Source organism: Anomalospiza imberbis, chromosome 5 (assembly GCF_031753505.1).
Source record: "Anomalospiza imberbis isolate Cuckoo-Finch-1a 21T00152 chromosome 5, ASM3175350v1, whole genome shotgun sequence".
NCBI classification, from domain to species: domain Eukaryota; kingdom Metazoa; phylum Chordata; class Aves; order Passeriformes; family Viduidae; genus Anomalospiza; species Anomalospiza imberbis.
In genome coordinates, this window is record NC_089685.1 from 12,098,796 (window position 1) to 12,119,315 (window position 20,520).

At 34.9% G+C, this 20,520-nt stretch overlaps 2 protein-coding genes across 3 annotated transcripts in view; one reads left to right on the forward strand and one right to left on the reverse strand.

Annotated features, from left to right (window-relative positions):
• The window catches only part of CCDC146 (coiled-coil domain containing 146), a 67,621-nt gene that overhangs the window by 45,340 nt on the left and 1,761 nt on the right, over positions 1-20,520 (reverse strand). Inside the window, exons 1-2 of one of the 2 annotated variants that reach the window (XM_068189613.1) lie at positions 16,177-16,366; positions 15,570-15,730 (exon numbers count right to left, since the gene is read on the reverse strand). In XM_068189613.1, the coding sequence (XP_068045714.1) occupies positions 15,570-15,719 (150 nt within the window). In that variant the 5' untranslated portion in view covers positions 15,720-15,730; positions 16,177-16,366. Of the gene's footprint in view, positions 1-15,569; positions 15,731-16,176; positions 16,367-20,520 lie in introns of those variants that run through there. The other variant, XM_068189612.1, reaches the window with a different exon arrangement.
• On the forward strand, positions 2,819-9,458 carry FGL2 (fibrinogen like 2). The gene is made up of 2 exons (XM_068189628.1): positions 2,819-3,572; positions 6,323-9,458. The coding sequence occupies exons 1-2, from the start codon at positions 2,834-2,836 to the stop codon at positions 7,027-7,029; spliced, it is 1,446 nt and encodes a 481-aa protein (XP_068045729.1). The 5' UTR covers positions 2,819-2,833; the 3' UTR covers positions 7,030-9,458.

Here is a 20,520-nt window from a genome sequence, read left to right on the forward strand (position 1 = left end):
TAAAATCTTCAGTATAATTTCAGAGTATCTTGAGCTGTCAGTTATTTTCTTTATCTTTAGGAAGATGTCTGTATGATAAAGATCTTTAGTCCACAGGGAAAAAAAAAATATATTCCTAAAAAGTAGACTAAAAGAGATTAAAAGCTACAAGAAAATGAGCTTTAAGTAAAAAGCAAAGACCTTAGCAGAAAAGTCTCAGTTACAGTCATCAGCTGTTATTCAGTTAGATCCTTTCACAGTTGAAAAAGATTGGCTCTTGTGGCTTGTGATTGCTAAACTAACTTGAAGTTTTAAGTATTATGCAGAACACTCTAGATCTAGAGAAACCCCATCTGGGAAGAAACTTTGTTATAAACAAACAGCAGGTGTTAGTTTTAATCTGGTTCAATATTTCTGCCATTAGTTAGAGTGCACCAGCACCTTACAGCTTGACTACTCAGTGTCCTTCCTCTTTGCTGAAAAACTCAGATTTGAAACTTCTCTTCATTTAATTCCAAGAAGGATAAGAGACATGAAACATGAAAAAATGCTGTGTCATACTATTTTGGGTTCCTGAAGAAAGAAAAGAGATGTGACAAATTGTTGGGAATGGACACTCCTGACAGAACAGGAAGAAAGGCCAGTAGTCAATTACAAGAGTGCTCCAGGTAGGAGAAGCATACAGACTGGAGGAAAAATGGATCTTCTGGACTCCAAGCAGACTGGTGACAGCTTAGGAGTGGAACATCACACCAAGAATGAAATCAGGAGGATAATAGAGCAACTGAAGATTACTGAAGTCTCATCCAAAGGAGGAAGGAAATATCCCAAAAGGAAGATATATATGGGACTAAGGAATGGATGTCTCAGGACAGCGATGTCTGAAAAGCTCAGATTCTTCACCTTACTGTCTGAACTTTTTTTTTTTACTTTCAGTATGGGCAAAAATTTCTGCCCTTCTAGATGTTACAAAATTCTAAAGATAGTTTAGGCTTTCAATGTAGCACAGCAAGCATAAGTCACAACAATATTTGTTATATATTTAAATATTTCAAGGTAAATCATACAATGTGGTCTATCAAGGATAATTATTATTCATTTTACAGATACAGAACAGTTTTTCCAGTTAAAAGTCACAAAGCAGATAGCAGAGTTAACTGTAAACTGAAAAAACAAGAGTGTGGGGGGAATGTGGCTTCCCAAATAACAAGGATTTTAAAATTCTATTCTATTTCTAAAGCCCCTCCAAAGAGGCTGGTATAGCTTTTCTCCATTTGACAGTAGCAGCCATACACAAGAACAAGGCTTCAGAAATACCAGATTTTAGACTGATACAGTGAAAAATTAGCATCCTATTGATGAAATCAAAAATGTAGACATTTTAATTACAAATTAAAATCATACATTTTATCTTTTACAAACATTTCAGTTTTGATAAAACCAAAGTGATGTCAGTATCTTACACCTGAATGGCAGTGGGTGGCTTTCACCTCAATGCTGGGGAACTAACATGATCAGAAAGGAGGAGATACAGTTTTGTCACATAACTAAAAGCATCATGGTAGGTTCTGGGATGTTAGTTTGGAATATAAGAAAGATACATTCAAAATCTGTCTTGCAAGAAAGTGCCTAAACTTTTGTGCTATCCAGGACTCTGAAGGAATTGTTGCAGGGGTTAGACAAGTAGGGTTTTTTTACCAAGCCTCCCTCCTGTACTATCAATATAAGCATGTGGTGTGTATAATAGCTAGTAACATTACAGAGATCACGAACTTGTGGATTATATATGTGACTAATGTCTGCTTAATGTTTAATCTGTGTTATGAGTAATTTCAAATAGGGTTTAGGGAAAGAAATGGTGCAGATTGGACTAATTAGACAAGAACTGGTATAAATACCCTTTACTCATGCAAGTTATTTGACTCTTGACTGAGCTATGAATGCAAAAATACATATCCACGTAGCCTTGTTTTGAGGCACAGGGAAAATTACATAGATCATTAAAACTGTACAGGTATCACATGAGAATAGCAAAGGTGGCTGTAGAATGAAAATGACAATTGTCACCTGGAGAAGTATTTCATTTGGAGCAATCAGTCATGTAAAGTATATGATTAACTCTCAAAGTTGATATGAGGCACAGTAAAAGGAAGAGCAATACTTCTAACAGAGGAGAGTTCCTTCCCTAGGTCTCTGCCTCACTTTAGATTTAGAATCTGGGACATTAATCAGAACATCAGGATTTTCTTTGGGTTTCCTGCACAATTAGTCTAACAAGTAGGATTTCATGCATCAAAGGGGAAACTGTCCTAAGTTCACTTCCCTTCACTTAAAAAGGCTCAATAAGAAGTACCCAAAATGAGATAATAGTGAATGTAAACTGTGATGTGCCATAGAGATTATGAATATTCCAGATAACTATTTTAAGGTGGGCTAGGTGAAATAATAAGAAGAAAGTGCTGTTCATTCTCCTAAATTTGTGACTCTATACTGAAAAATGTTGGAAAACCAAAACTATATGTGTGTTTCAACATGTTTAGGGTTTTAAATAATTTATATGAATATATTTAATAAGTTAAAAATAAATTAGGGAAAGGGGACAGACTGTCAGGAAAGCTATTGCTGTGATAAACCTCAAACTGGGAAAAGGGCTGGTTTTCACTTTCTCTACCTGTTTTTTTTAAAAAAAAAAAATCCATGTACAGCAAGGAATTAAATTAAACTGCATCATTTACCAGTACACATGCATTTCATCATCTGGCTTACATACACTAGCTCTGAGTCAGAAATACTCACTGAAATGTGCTACTCTTGCAAGCACTACCTAACTTTGCTCTGCTATTAATCACTCGTGATGCAAGCACTCCCACCCATTTCTGAGAACAGTGTAGGCTGTCTGATAACTCACAGGCTTCAAGCTGCCCTTATAAAGTTGTTCCACTCCTGTATACTTCCTCATACTGCTAGTTTCTCAGTGAAGATGAAGCTCCTCGTTTACATAGTCTTGCTGAAGTCAACTCTCCTTGCTTTAACAAATGTTTTTGCAGTTATTTTAGAAGAGGAAGAGAATTCTAAAGAAGCAAAACTTACTGAGGCTTGTCCCATAAAGCTCAAAACTAATCGGAAATGTGATGAAGGAGAGGATTGTCCTTATCAGATAAATTTGCCTCCGATGACCATCCAGATACCCAAAGAATTCAAACTGCTTGAGAAGACTCTCAAAGAAGTACAGACCCTTAAAGAATCGGTAAACAAGCTGAAAAAATGCTGCCAAGATTGCAAGCTGCAAGCAGATGACAACCAGGAAAGAGACAGAAGTAATGAATTCCTGCTACCCAACACTGCAGAAAACAGAGAAAGCCAAGATAACAGAGTACAGGAACTGCAAAGCAAAGTTAACAGAATGGCAACCAGCTTAAAAAATGCAAAGAGCCAGATTCAGACACTGCAGGGTCGTTTAGAGAAGCTGAGCCTCATAAACATGAACAATGTGGAACATTACGTTGACAGCAAAGTTGCAAATTTGACATTTGCTGTGAACAACCTGGATAACAAATGTTCTTCTAAGTGCCCAGCAATGCAAGCAACACCTGGTATGTAATCTGTTAATTCTTTCTGCCTGTATAAGCTTTCAGTGCATTTCACTAGTATTAGGTAAACAATTTAAATTATGTTTTACCCAAATAGCTGTGTTATTAACTTCACAAGTATCTGCTCTTTTAGTGTTTATTTATACTCCTGTAAAACATTTGAGCAGCCACTAGAGGGTTACTGAGAGCTGCAGGTGTTCAGTCCCTCCTAGGATTGGACTTCATTTAGGGATTTGAAACATTAATTTTTAAAGGACGATTTTTTGCAGTTTAATAAATAAACATGAAAAATTAACATTATTTTACACCATACTACCCTTCATTAGAGACATGAAACATCAGTGACCTACACATATTTTCTCCTTGGATGGGAAGGGTTAAATTTTTTCTAGGTGTGCCTTAGAAAATTGCTGTTTTATTTTTTTCTCACTGCAAAAGTGCAGATAGTTTGAAAAGGGGTGCAAGACATCATCAAGAATCAAGTGAATCTAGACAAATGTTTCATTTTTAATAGATAATAAAATAATTTTCTTATCATCACAGCAAACATCTGAAAGGTTCAGCTAAAAAAATTTACTAACAGCACTTCTGACTGGGTAACATATGTATCATCATTTTAACACTAATCCCTTTGCATTAATTTAATATATAAGCAGTATAAAACAGAAAACAGGTGTTATCACTGAAAAAATCACTTTTTTCTTTTACCATTTAATTCTCCTTATAAAGGAATAGAACCAATGCTCTCTTTCTAAAGTTTGCTGTTATTAAGGCAAGATTGAGGGGTTTTCTTAAAGTCATAAAGGTTTTCTGTTACATATAGGAATCCTTGAAAACAAGAACTGTTCCTTAGATTGAGAGTGTATTCTACCACTTAGATAGCAAATGTAAGAAGATAAAGCTCTTGAGAGACAAAACAGAGAAAGAGCAGGCTGCATTACAATCTTTGTCTCTTGCTTAGCATCCAAGATTAAAAACAAAAATTCCTTCTATCTACACATATTGAAAATAGAAGGATCTGCAAGTGTACAGTGTATGTACAGCTGAAATTCTTGAAAGTACTCTTCTTTGAAAAGAGCAAATAAGTAATAATAAAGGTAATGCTCTTACTATATCAGTAATGAAATCAGATAAAAATCACCACAAATAAATTATGTTCAGATACAAAACATTCATAAAAAGAATGAGTAATTTTTGTTATATTAACAACGGGCAATGCATTTTTTGTTATATTAACAATGTACATTCAAGTACAGTACTTCAAAACAGACTAAATTAATTTTTGACATTCCTCACATTTACTGAAATGCTGGGTAGTGTTCAGGGCACATGATCATGTAGGTATTCCTTATATTTTACAACAACATGCTAAAAGCATTTGTAGCAGCAATATATTCATTATGAAAGCTAGCAAGGAAAACAGCTACAACTTCTTCCTATTCAGGAGCCATTCCTGCATCTACTGAAAGTAATAGTAAAACTTTATTTAAATAGGAGTTGAATTGGATTATAGAAACATTTTATCTGAAATGTATATTCTCTGTTAATAACTGCTCTGAACTTTAGTCCACCAAAGATTTTACACAACGTTCAGTGAAATAAATGAGAATTTATTTTTGATCTAGATTTGGCTTTAAAGCCTTTGACTCCTATAATTTGTGGTTCCATAAATGTCCAATTTTCTGGCAAAGAATTCCTGAGACTTACTCCCTGTTGTAGCCTGAGATCACTCCTACCTTTCAAGAAGTAGTTTGCTCAAATTTTCTAGGAAAAAATTGACACAGAATCTGAAAATGAAAATGCCCATGCATTCAAATTTGCAATAGGAATGAACATTATGGCTTTGACTCTTAACTGAGAACTTCTGAGAGCTCTCCATATCTTTTAAGAATATGGAATTCTAATACCATGCTGCTGAACAGAATGAAATTACTGGATGACATTGTGGATCAAAAATTGATTTTCACTCTGGGGAAAAAACCTGGGGGTATTTTTCTTCTGAATAAAACACATCACCTGCTGGTGGGGAAAAGGTACTGTTAACAGTAGATGCTAACATTCTTCTTTTCTGTAAAGCCAGTGATGCCACATACACAGGAAAGTACCATCACCTTCATCTTTCTAGGACTCACACTATTACAACAACAGATGTGACAATTTTATTACTTTTTTCCTGCTTCCTAAAGTACAGTCAACATTAACACATAAAGCATTCCTAATGATGTTATGTGCTCTATCTAATGATGTTTACTTAACAATAGCCAGGTTAACATCATTCCCACAGGGACAAAGCTCTCTGACATACTGCCAGACGGAGCTGTAAATTGTAGGCAGGTTGTGAAGCTATACATTTAAATACAAAAAGCAGCAAGTGTGTAAACACAAAGCATTAGAAATATGGACTGAAGAAATCAAGTAGAATTTACATGAGCTAATGAAAGGATAGAGTAGACAAAAGGACAAAAAGGAAAGCAAATAATCAAAATGCCTTTATATTAGGCATTTTGAATTTAAAATGTAGTTTAGCTGGGTTTTAGTCAGCTATCTGATGCAGAGATCCTAGGTGACATCTGTTGTAAAGTAAATCTAATAGAAAAGGTGTTTTTCCCTAGAACTGAAATTGTTGCAACACTATTTGCAATGTAAAAGTCTCCCCAGTGCAAGTTCTGTATGCCATATCAGTCTGGGTAAATGTTTTTTATATTGTAAAATTGAAGTTATGTTTATTCTAACACTACTTGCTCTTTCACCAGTTATACAAATAATGCAGAGAGACTGTGCTGACCATTACACAGCAGGGAGAAGGAGTAATGGAATCTACAGGATTAGCCCTGATCCCAGAAACGAGAGCTTTGAAGTTTACTGTGACATGCAAACACAAGGAGGAGGCTGGACAGTGCTGCAACGGCGTCAGGATGGCAGCACTAACTTCAACAGAACCTGGAATGACTACAAACATGGCTTTGGAAACCTCAGCAGGGAGTTCTGGCTAGGCAATGACAAAATTCACCTCCTGACAAGGAGCCAGGAAATGCAACTGAGAATTGATCTTGAAGATTTCAATGGGATCAGAGAATATGCCAAATACGACCACTTCTATGTGGCCAACGAGTACCTCAAGTACCGTCTCAGCGTCCATGGCTACAGCGGCACGGCAGGAGATGCCCTCCACTACAGCAGGCACTACAACCACGACCAAAAGTTCTTTACAACCCCAGACAAGGACAATGACAGGTATCCCTCGGGAAACTGCGGCGCCTACTACAGCTCTGGCTGGTGGTTTGATGCCTGCTTGTCAGCCAATCTCAATGGCAAGTACTACCACAAGAAATACAAAGGTGTTCGCAATGGCATTTTCTGGGGTACATGGCATGGTATTTCTGATGATATTCCCACTGGATATAGGCAACCCTTTAAATCAGTAAAGATCATGATCAGACCCAAAAGTTTTGTGCAGTAATTCTACACATTTTTCTTAACTATTTTGCATTGGATTGCACTCAAAATCGTACTTACTCAGTATTGTACTCAAAAATCAAGTATTCAGTTATGTTTGGCAAAAGATTGTTCTAGACAAAACAACATACTTCCACATAATATTTTTAGAGACAGTTTGACCCATATAATGTATTAAAACCAGCATTAAAATACCTGAATAGTTATTGCTAAAACTTAACATCAGTTAGGTCTTGGTTTTGTTATGTAAATATTCTACACATTGCTTTTGGTGCTTTTACTGACTGTGATGTGCCACATTTTATGATTTAAAACTTTTATATTGTCTTCCACAAGTTTTGTCTGAATGAATACCTTCATTTTAACCTGAAAATAATTCAGAGGTGTAACTAATATAAATTTGTCAACACTTGGAAAAAACCTGGTTTCTCTAAAACATTATTTTCCTATCAGCTATTCTTCATAACTTCAAAGGTATACCACAGCAATATCAATATAAATTAGGAAAAGTACTAAAAATTATTATTTTTAAAGAACAGAGGGCCACATGGTTTGTCCAAAGACACAAAAAAAGGCCTTGAAAAAACAGAAAATGAAGATGATTCCTCAAATTTCATCCTATCAAAGATTTTTCAAAGAAGTTGGTAGAAGAATTGAATAAAAGCAGAGGAAGCAATTATAAAATCATAGAATAATTTCATTTGGAAAATACCTTTAAGATCATTGAGTCCAACTGTTAACACAGAACTGCCAAGTCCACACTAAGCCATGTCTCGAGGTGTCACATCTACACATGGAGAGAACATGTATTGAACATTCTTGCTCTGTTTGGTTCCTCCATTCAAGCTCAAGGTCCTATTTGTCATTTGTCATTTGTAGGAGAAAGGAGCTTATGCACATTTATGTTCTGCAGCTCATTGCACATTTTTGCAGGCAGGTAGACAGGTAGGAGGAAGACACATCAATAAGAATCCATGGTCTTTGCAATAATGCCTCTAAATACATACAGAGAGTTTCCAGTGCCATTTTGCTTTCTCCTGAATTCTTCAGGTAAGTCAAATGTTATGAGATGCTCTTGTAGAGACTTAAGCTGTCATTCAAATACTTCTCAATCTAGATATCATTAGACCCTAAAACTAAAAAAAATTATAAATGTTTTGTAACATAAGAAAAGACTGTTCTCCCTGTTTTTAGACTACATGTTTTTTAGGCACAGAAACATAAACCTACTGTCAATTCTATGCAAAAAAGAGAATATATGATCAATTTTTTTTTTCCTAAGATATAACAAATAAAAAAAGTCAAATTGTCAAATAGTGCAGGAATTTCAAATTAGAGATACTTTTATTAAATCTCACATTGTAGATAGTGAGCACAAATTTGACTCCACATATCTTGACCATGTCTCTACAAAGATAGTGACCAACATAGAGTGGAGATGCAATTTTTCTTAGCAAGAGGGTATTCTACTATATTGTTTATACCACACCTGAGATGCAGAAAAACTACACAAAGACTCTATTTCTTTATCAATTATGTGTGGTCATTATTGGCATGGCTTTTTTGATTAAAAGAAACATAACAAAAAAGAATACAAGTATACATCTGACCTAATACTTTATAAATATGATCTCTACTGTTTTTTTAAGACTACAACAAAACTATTATGGTTATAAGTTATGCAAATGAAGAGCACTGGTAATAGCTAAATTGTAAAATATTAATATATATTTTAAAGAAGTAAATACTTTGAAGGATAGTTCAAATGTAATTTGGTTTATTATATTTCAGTTTTAAAGAGCAATGAAAAATTTTAACCACAAGATGTATCATCTTTGTGTTTTGAAGCTATAGAATATTTATTTTGGGATAAAAAATAGTTGTCGAAACAAAACAAAAAAAGCAACTGATGAAGTATGGGTTAGAAGAGCAAATATCTAATTGCATATGATTATATTTAATCATTTTGCATGAAATGCACAATTTGCTCCTATTCATTATATGATAACTAGCTAAGTGTGACTTACAGTGCCTACAAGCTTCCACTTGAAAAAGTCTTTTTACTACTAAGTTGTAAGAAGAGAAATTGTCCTTTTTAAATCTTGTTTAAAGGAAACTTTGTAAAACACAGAAATGTTAACAGAATAAGCAAATGTGACTAAAATCACCTGCAAAAGCTTTGTCTCATATCTTTAAAAACAAAAAGCAAAAAAGAAAGTGTAATGCTGTTACAGAAATCTGGTTATTACCTGCCTGGAACTGTTGTAGCTGAATCTCTGTCAATGTGTACTAGTTTTACAAAGTGTAACTCCATCTACTTGTTGCAAACATTACTTATTTTTTCTTGGTGTGATAAAATAAGAATGTTCCACTGTTAAAGCTGTACTACTGTTATAGATGTACATAAGGTCTATTAAAAATTCACATAAATAATTTTATTGATTTTCTGTAAAAATTGAAGCAGTAAGAAAATACCAATAACCAACACAGATGACTATGTGACATGCCAAGAGAGTAATTGCTAGTAATTATAGCTCCTTAGAGATCTGTTTTATGACCCTTCAGCTGCCAGACAATACCAAGGGCTGAAATCCCAGATATTTTTTCTAACTATTCATATTTTGGAAGAGGAAAGAGTAATTGCCCAATGAAGAGTTTACACAACCTCTACCTTTAACATGAAAGAGAAGCAAACCAATGTCTTGACCTTTCAGATCACATACAAGAGTCATCAAAGCATGCAAATAAAAATACAAATAGATACCCCAAATTAAATCATACTATTTTTTTTAAAAAGAAGAAGCCCTTGATCTCTGCTTAAAGTTTAATAATTCAAAACATGTCTTTCAACCTATGGAAAATATTTATGTAACACTGATTAGCATATGAAGACACTTGTGGTTTTAATCCTGATAATATTGAAATGGTGAACTTTAGTGGAAAAAATTACTAACAGTGGGTTTGCTAGCAAAATTCCAATGGCTTGTTTCCAAAATATAAAGGCACAAGTCCATCTGTTCAATGTGATCAGCCAAGCAAACTGTAATGTCTTGGCTTTCTACACATTGCTTAAACAAAACCAAACCAAAACTGAAAAAAACCCAAAAAACCCAAACAAACCAGACAAGAAATGACAGAAGGTTTGAAAGCACTGGTGCTTTTTCCTTCCCTTTTAAATGCAAATACCTGTTTCCTCAATTGTGTTTTTTTGGGAAAGACTGCAGTCAAACTTGGAGTGAGTTGAGAACAATATGTAGTTTGACAAAATGGTGGGGAAAAAAATTACTTTTATGTGTTGGAAAATCATTTAAGATGGTTGCCAATCTCTACCCAGACCCCTGTTGACAAATTAAATCAAAATAAAACAAAAGTGCCAAATTTACCTAGCTTCTATAATTTATATGTCATGGAAAAACCAAAGTAGGAAGGATGCAACTTTAATGTTCACAGAGAAAAAAAAAAAAGAAAGATAATATAATTAAAAACTGGACTACAAAGGACAGATATTTAAATATATTAAAATATTTTTAGATTTTTTTGTGTTCTTTTTCTTTCAGGAAAAAAAGATAAAATGGCACACATGGGCATGAAGACACTGACATAAGTTTTAAAGAAAAATGGCTGAGCAATACCATCTATAGGCCTTGCTAGATGCAAACATTTCCCATACTAAATCAATCTCTTTCATTCACTGCTTTAATTAAACTTTTATGGAGTTATAGTTCTTCTGCCAGAAGTTAATTTGGCTGTCACGCTCAATGGCAATCAGAAACAAAGAACAAAATTTTAAGATGGTATGTCAAGTCCAACCTTCACACAAGTCATGAGAACATGGAAATTATGAAAGCAATATTATTTTTTAAGTCCTCATTCATCAGCTTTTTCTGATCTCAGTAAAATTGTAGTCCATTTGGAAAATAATAATGGGAAAAAAGAACCCAAATTACCTGATTATGTTCATATAATCAAGACAAAGTGGAAGTTTAATTAAGACTAACTACATTTGGTCAGGAATAGTATGCCATCATTTAAAATTACACTGTACAAAATAATAGTTGGCTTTACTCACTTTTAAGCAATTACATGGAGTGAATGATTTTTATAGAAAAGCAGGATGCACTTTGAGAAACAGAAATTCTCATGCCTTTCTTCAGACAGAGTACAAAAGCCTCTCCATATGCTAAATCCAAATACAAGGATTCTTTCTCATGCACATATTTAAGGCTCTGTTTATTCAGGAGTATTTGGACACAGGTGCTTTGAGTAAGTAAACCAGGAATCCCCTTTTTAACATTTAAAGTAACCTCATGTGTGTAACAGATGATTCTCCACGACTGAAGTTTTTATTGAATGTATGATTGGTTAACATTGCTCTGGTTTCCTCATCACATGGTTGTGCTGACACATAAGGCCTGGTAGACCAAATTTTTAGTATAATTTTGCCTTGTCTCAAATATATATTTTAGGTGAGAAAACAGGAAGAGATACTTTTGGAAAACAATATACGAATATACTTGTCAAGTCTCATACGTATCAGAAATGGCTGAGAAAAGGCCAAAATGAAAGAAGATGTTACAGTTAAAGGTTATTTCTTCCCTTTGTCTCACACTAGAGAGTTTATTGTATGAAATCTGCACACTTGACTTTATAACAGCATAGAAAAACAAGACATCATAAATACTTTCAAACAGGCTTTTCAGAAATGAACACAAATACCATCTGCTTTGTGATAGTTCAAACACACACAACCACTTCCTGGCCCTGTTTCCTCACAATGTTACCTGCTAGTGGTAAAAAGAACCTCTCCATAAAACAAGCATGTTACACCAGCTCTGTTCCCATTTCTGCTGTTTGAAGGCACCTGTAAATTCACCCAATTCCTCTAGAGCTTTTTTAGGAACAATCAACTTTCCTGTTGCAACAACGATTTGCTTTAATCACAATACAAACTATTTCCTACTTGCTGGAAACTGTTGCAAAAATCCATACTCTAGCTTACAGACACATTATCAGCCGTAGCTGACTTCCCAAGTGACCACTTCAACAAAGTCAAAAAAGGTTTATTTAATTAGCAGTCAGATTCCTGTGCATGGAGGTGGAGACAACATCTGTCTCAGCTGTCTGTGCCAACATATTTATACACTTTTTTGTTGGGCCAGGAGCCTTTGAAGCTTGTTGTGTGGAGTATGCCAGGATTAGCTTAAGTTTAAAAATGTTGTTTGCTTTCAACATACTAAGCTGTGTCAAGATTTTTATGTCTTTGATAGAACACATACATATGTGGTGAGTACTAAAGCAAATTATGCACTGCTATAGTTACCATGCAAAAATATGATCATACTTTATAATAACAGAAAGCACATTACAGAATGTGTACAGAGACAGAAATTAAAATGGTGATTATGTTAAAAAAAAAAGTCTATCTTAATCTGCCAAGGTAGCTTTTCTAGGAAACTTTTCATTTGAAGATAAATAAACCTTTTTTTTTTTAAAGGAATCTTCTTTACACCCACCATTTAACCTAAGTTAGGAGAGAACTAAAAACCAGTTTGTTACCAAAAGAAATTGAAAACAACTCTAATTTCTAGAATGGTGTTGTTAGATGTCTCTATGTCACTGAAGAATTATGTGAAATATTGATTCTTAGTATTTATATTTGAAAGTTGTAGTCAACCTTTATGTGACTACCTCTTCTTTCCTGCAGCACAAATGAGAAAAATGAGAAAAATGAGAAGTACCTTTCGCCCCTCAAACAACATTCAAACACATGCATCATTCTTTGACATGAAAGCTCTTACATATAGCAGATAGACAGGAATCAGCATCAGATTATCAGAAACAAAATTTGCTTGAGAATTCTTTGTCATACAGTTGATTTCTTGGTAAACGTTGAGATTTTGCTCTGTGTTTCCACTAGAATTAAGATTTTGGTTAGCATCTTTATTAGCAGTTCAACCACTTTTGGCAGTCAGGAGTATAAATTCACTAATCTCAGAAAGATTCTGAGCTTCAAAATAGTAATGAAAAATATTCACGAAAGGTTCTTTCTGCTTCTTGATGGCAATAGGACACTTGGACAGCAGAGATGAAGAAATGTAGCATAATAGTGACAATTTCCATCAAAAAAAGTAGCACAAATGAAAGATTTGGTGCTGGTATCAGATAGAGAGCACTGATCATTTTATAGGATATAGAGGGCAACAGTTTACGATAGACCAGTCAGGAAAATCTCCCAAAGGACTTTATTCTTTTGCATGTTTAGATTTAGCAAATAAATGGATGATGTCTATTGGCAGGAAGGGATTATTGTGGTACCTTCCAAAAAAGGCACCTGCTCACTGGATCTGGAAAACAGCAAAGCACTTTTCATTCACAAGTGCACTATTCTGCAGGACAATTTCTTCTGCTTCTGAGTGTCCACTGCAAAGGCGTGCAATATAAATGTTGCAGAATCATTTTTTTTGTATGATTTTAAAAATGGATGTATACATTTGACTGAACTACTTTTCTAGCCTAAAACCATACCAACAAAAGAAGGAGAAAGCACAAGACATTGCCTTAAGTAAAAACACCTCAAACTGGGAGAAGATACCCACCATTTAATTTCTCTTTGGAGTTTTTTTATTTGATTCACTATCAGATTGGGAAGATGTATAGAGTAGGAGTCTTTTTTTGTGTCTAAAATTAAATACATCTGGCTTGACGAGAAGAGGGCATATATCTGTTTTTAAAGAAATCTTTTAATAACACAAGGTGTCCCTTCTGATAAGTACATGCTGTGCAGGCATAAATGACCAGCCAGTGAAACTGAGATAATATGATACAATTCAGCTTCTGTGGAAAAATCCTGAAAGCTATTCCAAGTAGTTGAAGCCAGCATCAATGCAAGAAACCTCTATGGTGACCAAAGTCATATATTTATCCCTGAATTATGTATAAAGTTCAACAGAAGAAAACAAATACGTCAGTGGGACAGAATAAATGTGAATAAGTGATGAAAAGCCAAACTCACCAGTAAAGTACAAGTGCAAACTGTTAAAAATTATGGTAAAATAAATGAGTCATCGTTCTCTTCTAGAAATTGACAAAATGACCAGAAGACCTCACTTATGAAATATTATGCAAATTTCTTGCTTTGTTTTTCCACAGCATGTTTTTTCTTGTGTTGGGAACAACTATAAATACTAAGTTTTCCCTGTATTTGCCATTAATGGTTTACAATGTTATCAGTGTTAAACAAGTTAGCTTTAAATTTGATACGTAGAGTAACCTCTTCTGAAAGATTTTTTTGAGAAAAAAACAGTCAAATAATCTAATAATTTTCTAGAGTAAGTCTAGAAAAATTAATTTTCACCATGATTAAAAATAAGGAAAACAAAGCAGAAATGCAGAATATAGTTTAGAAGGAGTGTGGAGGCACTTTTACTGCAGCTTTGGACTGAGAATAAAGGGGGTTTGTGCTGCAACAATACTGGTAGCTGTGGGTTCTTTATACACTGGCACTGGACTGAAAGCAGCAGCTTCAAACTATGTTCAGTATGATCTAATAGCAGGATAGGAAAGGTCCAGTCCTATTTTCCCCTTCACTACAAATTCTTGCCATGTCCTTTCTCCTGACCTTAGATTGTAGGCAGAAAGTGAGAGCCAGGGTAGCAAACTGATCTGACAGATCCAAAATGGAAAGAATCCAAGGTAAAGCAACTTTAGGTAAGAACTTCAAGAAAAACATCAAGTATGAACAAAGCCTGATAAAGATAGAAGAGAGAGATGTACATTTTTATTATAAAGAGGGCAGAAATTGGCTGGTCTACATTTTTAATGTGGGAAAGAAAAGCAGAAAGCTTCATTATTCAGTCCAAAGAAAAATTAAACTGGGATATAGGGAAAACTTTTTATAAAACCCTGGCAATGATGGCATGCTGGAAAAGGTTATCCAAAGAGCTAACCAAATAAAGATTTAAAAACAAATTAGACAAATATCTGCAGAAATCTACTTCAGTACCAGATTTGGATTAGATTATCTCCTAATGACTCTTCTGGCATTACATTTTAAGGATTCCATTTGGTATATATTTGATACTTAAAAATTTTAAATGCTTCTAGTATTCTGAAAGACTCCTTAATGCAAAAAAAATCACAAAAGAAACAAGCTCCAAAAGGTTTCTTCTGTCACCATCATCAATTAATAGTGTCTGTGGTACCACTTACCTACAATTTTTCCTGCAGCTATGGAGCCTTTTAAAAAATCATGATGCAATTACTTCTACAGATAGAATACTACAAAATCAAAACCAAGACCTCTGTATTCTCATTCCCCTTAAGGCCATAATCACTGAAAAAAATAACATGATTCTCTATCAAGCACAGCATCCTCAGCAAGAGTATGACACTGCTTCACAAAATTTTCTTACCACTTAGAAAAAAATCAAAGAAAGGGAAATGATCTAGATAGTCTATAGTAGCAACCTTCAATTACTAACAGCAAAAGATACACCTCAATATAATTATAGAGTTACAGACAGAGAAATCTGGGGCACACGGTACCTCATCTAAACACTGAAATGCAGGACTTGCTGTTAGGTCAGTGGGTCCCTCCTCCTGGCTAGGAGCTGCTGGAGTCAGCACATAGGTGGGTGACTCATTCTCAGTTGCCAGTTCTGTGTCAGTGGCACTTCCTTCATCAGCCTCACTCATTCTTTAAAGCTCTAGAAAGTAAAAAAAATACCAATACAGTACATTAGATGCAGAGATATATATGATTGTGAAAGATAAATGTGCAGTGTAAAAACCAATACATCAATATGTCAGACCCACGTTCAAACCATAGAAGTCACAATGTGAACAAATTAGGTAACTCTACAGTTACAGATTCATGAAAGACTTCATGCACGAGGCTGCACTATCATTCTATCATACTCTTGAGAATCTTTAAAATATCCAGAAGAAAGTTCTTATTCATGTTAGGTAACACAATCTTTTAATAAATGCACAGACAGAGAAATTAAAGAAGGTTGGAACAAGAAGGGTTGTTGGAAAACATAATTTTGTTATATTTATATTACAGAAAATCCCATATTAATATCTGTCATATAGGAATAGAAATTTCTAAGATACTTTCATTAGAAACAGTTAGATCAAGGACATTCAGTACTTCTCAGCAAGATGGGACTTAATGCCATAAAGTTTCTATAATTTCACTTTGTGTTTACTGTCTTGGTCCAGCACTTGAGAATTATGTTCCCAAGCTTCAATCATCAGAACTCTTTGAGATGTGTGAAAATGCCAAGGTGGGTGAGGGAAATGGGAGGTGGAATACAAGGGGATACAATGCTCCTGGTACCCTGATAAGACAGCAATGTTCATCAGGCAGGTCCTCATCATTACATCAAACATGAATTAATATCTGAAAAACCCATTTTCTGGCATGACAGCATCTTAAGAGCTTTGTATATCCCAAGAGTTTGAAAATGCCAACCTTTTACATGAAGCATGAAAGGTGACAAAAACATCTCAGGAGAAAGATATAAGAGACATGGGATGATCCAACAGAGACAATAAGCATCTTACAGAGGGAAGAGAGGGGAAGAGGGACTTGTGAGGCACACATAAATCTTGCCATGACATAGTGAGATAGGGGAAGCATGGAGCATTTGCAGAGCAAAGCACAGATCAAAGTGGAGATGGAGTGTAGATGGAGGAATTCAAGAATTCCTTCACAAGTTCACTGAAGTTGTAGGTGACAGGAATGGACAGATCAGTGTCACAGTATTTAGTGCAAAATTTTGGGAGAAAGAACATCAACTTTTGCAAATGTTCACCTGACACCGGAAGGTCTTTCTACATTAGCTACTATGCAGAGCACATTGTATTCAGCTATGGAACCACATCACAGTAAAACCCATATCAGCTGCCAAAGATGCAGAATCCTCTTCAAATTAGGCAGTCTTGACACTATTTGGCCTTTCACATAATATATGGGAGACTTTTCTCTTTTTTAAAAGAGGGCATTTCACTATAAATCAAGGACAACCAAAATTAGAACTGTAATAAAATTAAGAAGAAATTTTGAGACTATTTCTATAATATATACCAGATCTTTTCAATGAAACAGACAGTGCAATTTGGCATTGCACAGCCAGAAAGCTGACAGTTAAGAAAAATATAATTTCTTTTTATAACTGTGGTGGGAAAATGGATACAAAAATGTTGTGTCATTTGTATTCACCTTTTAAAAAGTCGCTTGTCTATAAAGGTAGTGAAAGTTAAACTGGCAAGTTTATTACTTTCTTCAGCACTGTTTGGAATTCCTTCAGGAACATTTTGACTTTTAGAGAGCTTTCAGTGTCTGTATTTGCTTATGGAAAAAAAAAAGCAATTTCATGATCCCTCCTGGAGGAGTCAAAACATTGTGAAATAACTGTAAACATCATAGAGGCCAAGAAATAAACTCTGAGTTACTGTACATAAACATGTATACGCATTTATAAATAACAAGTGATTTTTCATCTGTAAATTACTGCTGAATATTTTAGCATATGCATTTTGTGCTAATGGCCGCTGTTGCTTTATTTGCTCCTCTCAACTTAGAATTTAGACAGAGGGAAAAGCACTGTGGCAGAAACTCTAAGTAGAACAATGCCAAAATGTGAGGGTTTCATGGGTGTAGGCATATTTATCAGTACTTGTATGTGAAACATACAGTTGACATCAGTCAAAAATATACCTCCTCCCAGTACAGTAGTACAAAAGAGTCCTCACCAAGACTCCAGGAAACTCCAGTTTCCTGGAGTCTTGGTGAGGACTCTTTTGTACTACTGTAAAAAAAAAAAAAAAAAAAACCTGCTGAATCTGAAAAGTTTATAATTTTAAATTAAGACACAACTATAGAAATCTGAGACAGAGAAAACCCATTAGACAGCCTCAGCTAGTGTGACAAGACCTTGTCTCCATATGGTTTTAAGAGGGGGCAGACATAAACAAAACCTACATAGGTTTATGGGACATTAAAATAAGTTTAGCATGCTTCCATTACCTACTACATTACTAAATATATAATTCAGCTTATATAAAATTGGATCTATAAACTTCAAAAAGCAAAGTGGAAAGTTTGTGTCTTTGAAGTATCTGGTAAATAAACTGCCTAATTGAAATAGGAATGAAAGTTGTCATGATTCTTAACTTCATGGACTAGCCCAACAAGTAAGGATGTTTTCAAACTGTAGAATATCTGCTAACTGTAGAAACTGCAAACAATATCACAGCCTTGATCCAAGACACAGAATTGCAGAGAATGGAAATTACAAGGCTGTTTTGGAACCTGGGTCAAATCAGGCTGAGAATTGTCTTGTGAAACAGCTTCAGGGCAGCAATAATAATAGAAATCTGAACTCAAGATTCCCCAAATTAATTTCAGCATCTTTACTTCTGTCTCCCTCTAGCAAACAGCAATGTTCATACACAAATCAGTGCAGAATCCAGGTAGGTGACACTTAGCTTCATTGATTATTTTCAGAGTGACAGGTGCAAAACATAAAGTTTTATTCTGAGCATGAAGAGATGCAGGTCCATGTATGAAGATGAATCACCTATCTCTGCATACTTCCAGCCTACAACAGGATGTCTGGGGAGGGACAGAAGTACCCACCAGTCATGGTGTGGCGATGCTTCTCTGAACCAATCCCCTTTCTCCTTGAACTCACTCAAAGCTTTCAGTATTGGTAAAATCCAGGGGAATGGAGATTTTCATTTTGCCTTGGCATGACATGAGTAACCCTTGCTTCTTGTTGCTTTTGAATCTGGCTCCTTGATGTCACCTGGTTCTTTTACTGGATGAGTCACTGAATAATCACAACTTTCCTATGCCACTAGGTTTATTCCTAATGTTGAATCATCATTTGACAATTCTTTGTCTAGGTTGAAGCAGACAATCCACCTGCTGTCACTGGCATGAAAGCCCTTCTCTGCCTTCCACTGTCCTCACCTCATCCTTCTCCAAACTTTTTCAGTTTTACCATATCCTCTTCAAAGAGAAGGATGAAACCTACAGATAATTTCATAACAGGAGCACCATAGATTTATTCTATCACACAGTGATCCTCTTTCCACCCCTAATTTTTTTATGGTTTTTCCCTAATGTTAAAGTAGACGGACCTTCTGTTATAACTGGGCAGAGTCTGTGCTTCAGCATGAATAGATGTATCTTTAAACAACAAAACCATGCCAACATTAAATGATACTTGAATTTAAAACTACATCATGTACAATAGGACATTATCAAAGGCATGTGAATCAGAATGGATTGTTTGATTAGACTGTATAACCTCACCACATTGGGGAAATGAGAGCACAACATAAACTGCTAACAATTTCTACCTAAACTGCTCAACAATTTCTGTCATAAGTTCTGCTGTTTTCCTTTGTTTTCAAATCTCTGCTATTTGGGATAGAACCACCCTGAGCCACACACAGACTTTATCTGCTGGAGTTCTAATTAGATATGGCTAAGATAAGGAGAATTTGAATGGTAAGATTTGTCACTTCCCATTTCACATGGTTTCCATGAGGAACTTACTTCCCTCAGAAAATTTCTGGTAGCGTGACAAACAAGAAAATCCCTGAAATCCAAACCATGGCATGCTTTGCAATGCTAAAGTACAGAGGAGGAAATAAACAAAACATAATTTGCCTACCTAGTGAACCCTAGACATATCTTGAGAACTAAAAAGATTCAAGGAAGCAGTTCAGAAATGCATCACTAAAAAAAAAATTCCAAATACAAATACAGGTGGTCCTATTTTCCTAAGTAAAGTCACATTATTTCTTCATTACAATTAGAGCAAATGGGTAAAGTTAATCCTGTCCAGGCAGACTACGTTTATACCCTGTGGGTACCTGCAGCAGTTTGTGGTTGTTCTGTGATAAATTCCAAATACAAAAGTTGGAAAAATGTATTCCTTCTACAGCCTCTCCTGCAAATATTTCTTATTTAATTCCTCTTTCCTTGAAATGTCTCTCTCACCTTAGCCTAAAAGTGCGTCTGATAATGCTTTGGCTTAAAATCTACTTGATATCACTTTACAGAACTTCCATGAGTTCTAGGTTTTTTTGATCTTTTGCATGAAATACTGAGTATTATTTGGCATACATCACCAATATCTGGCAAAATGGCAAATAAGGATTGTAATTCACTACGAAATCATGCAGCTATGAAAAGTGGAGTTCTAATAATATCTTCACTTATAAATTTGATACAACTTTCTTTTCCCGCAAATGACAAGTCAAAAAATGAAAGAAAAGAAAACAAGTAAGGAAATAAATATTCTTTCACAGCATGCTATGCCACTTGATCCAAACAAAACCATAAAAGTTAAACAGAGTTAATATAGCAAAAAAAAAAAAAAAAAAAAAAAAGATGACATAAGTAAAACATTAATCACATGAAATTTCATAAGTATGGAGAAAGAACTTCTTCCCAGCAATTACATTTTATCTGTTT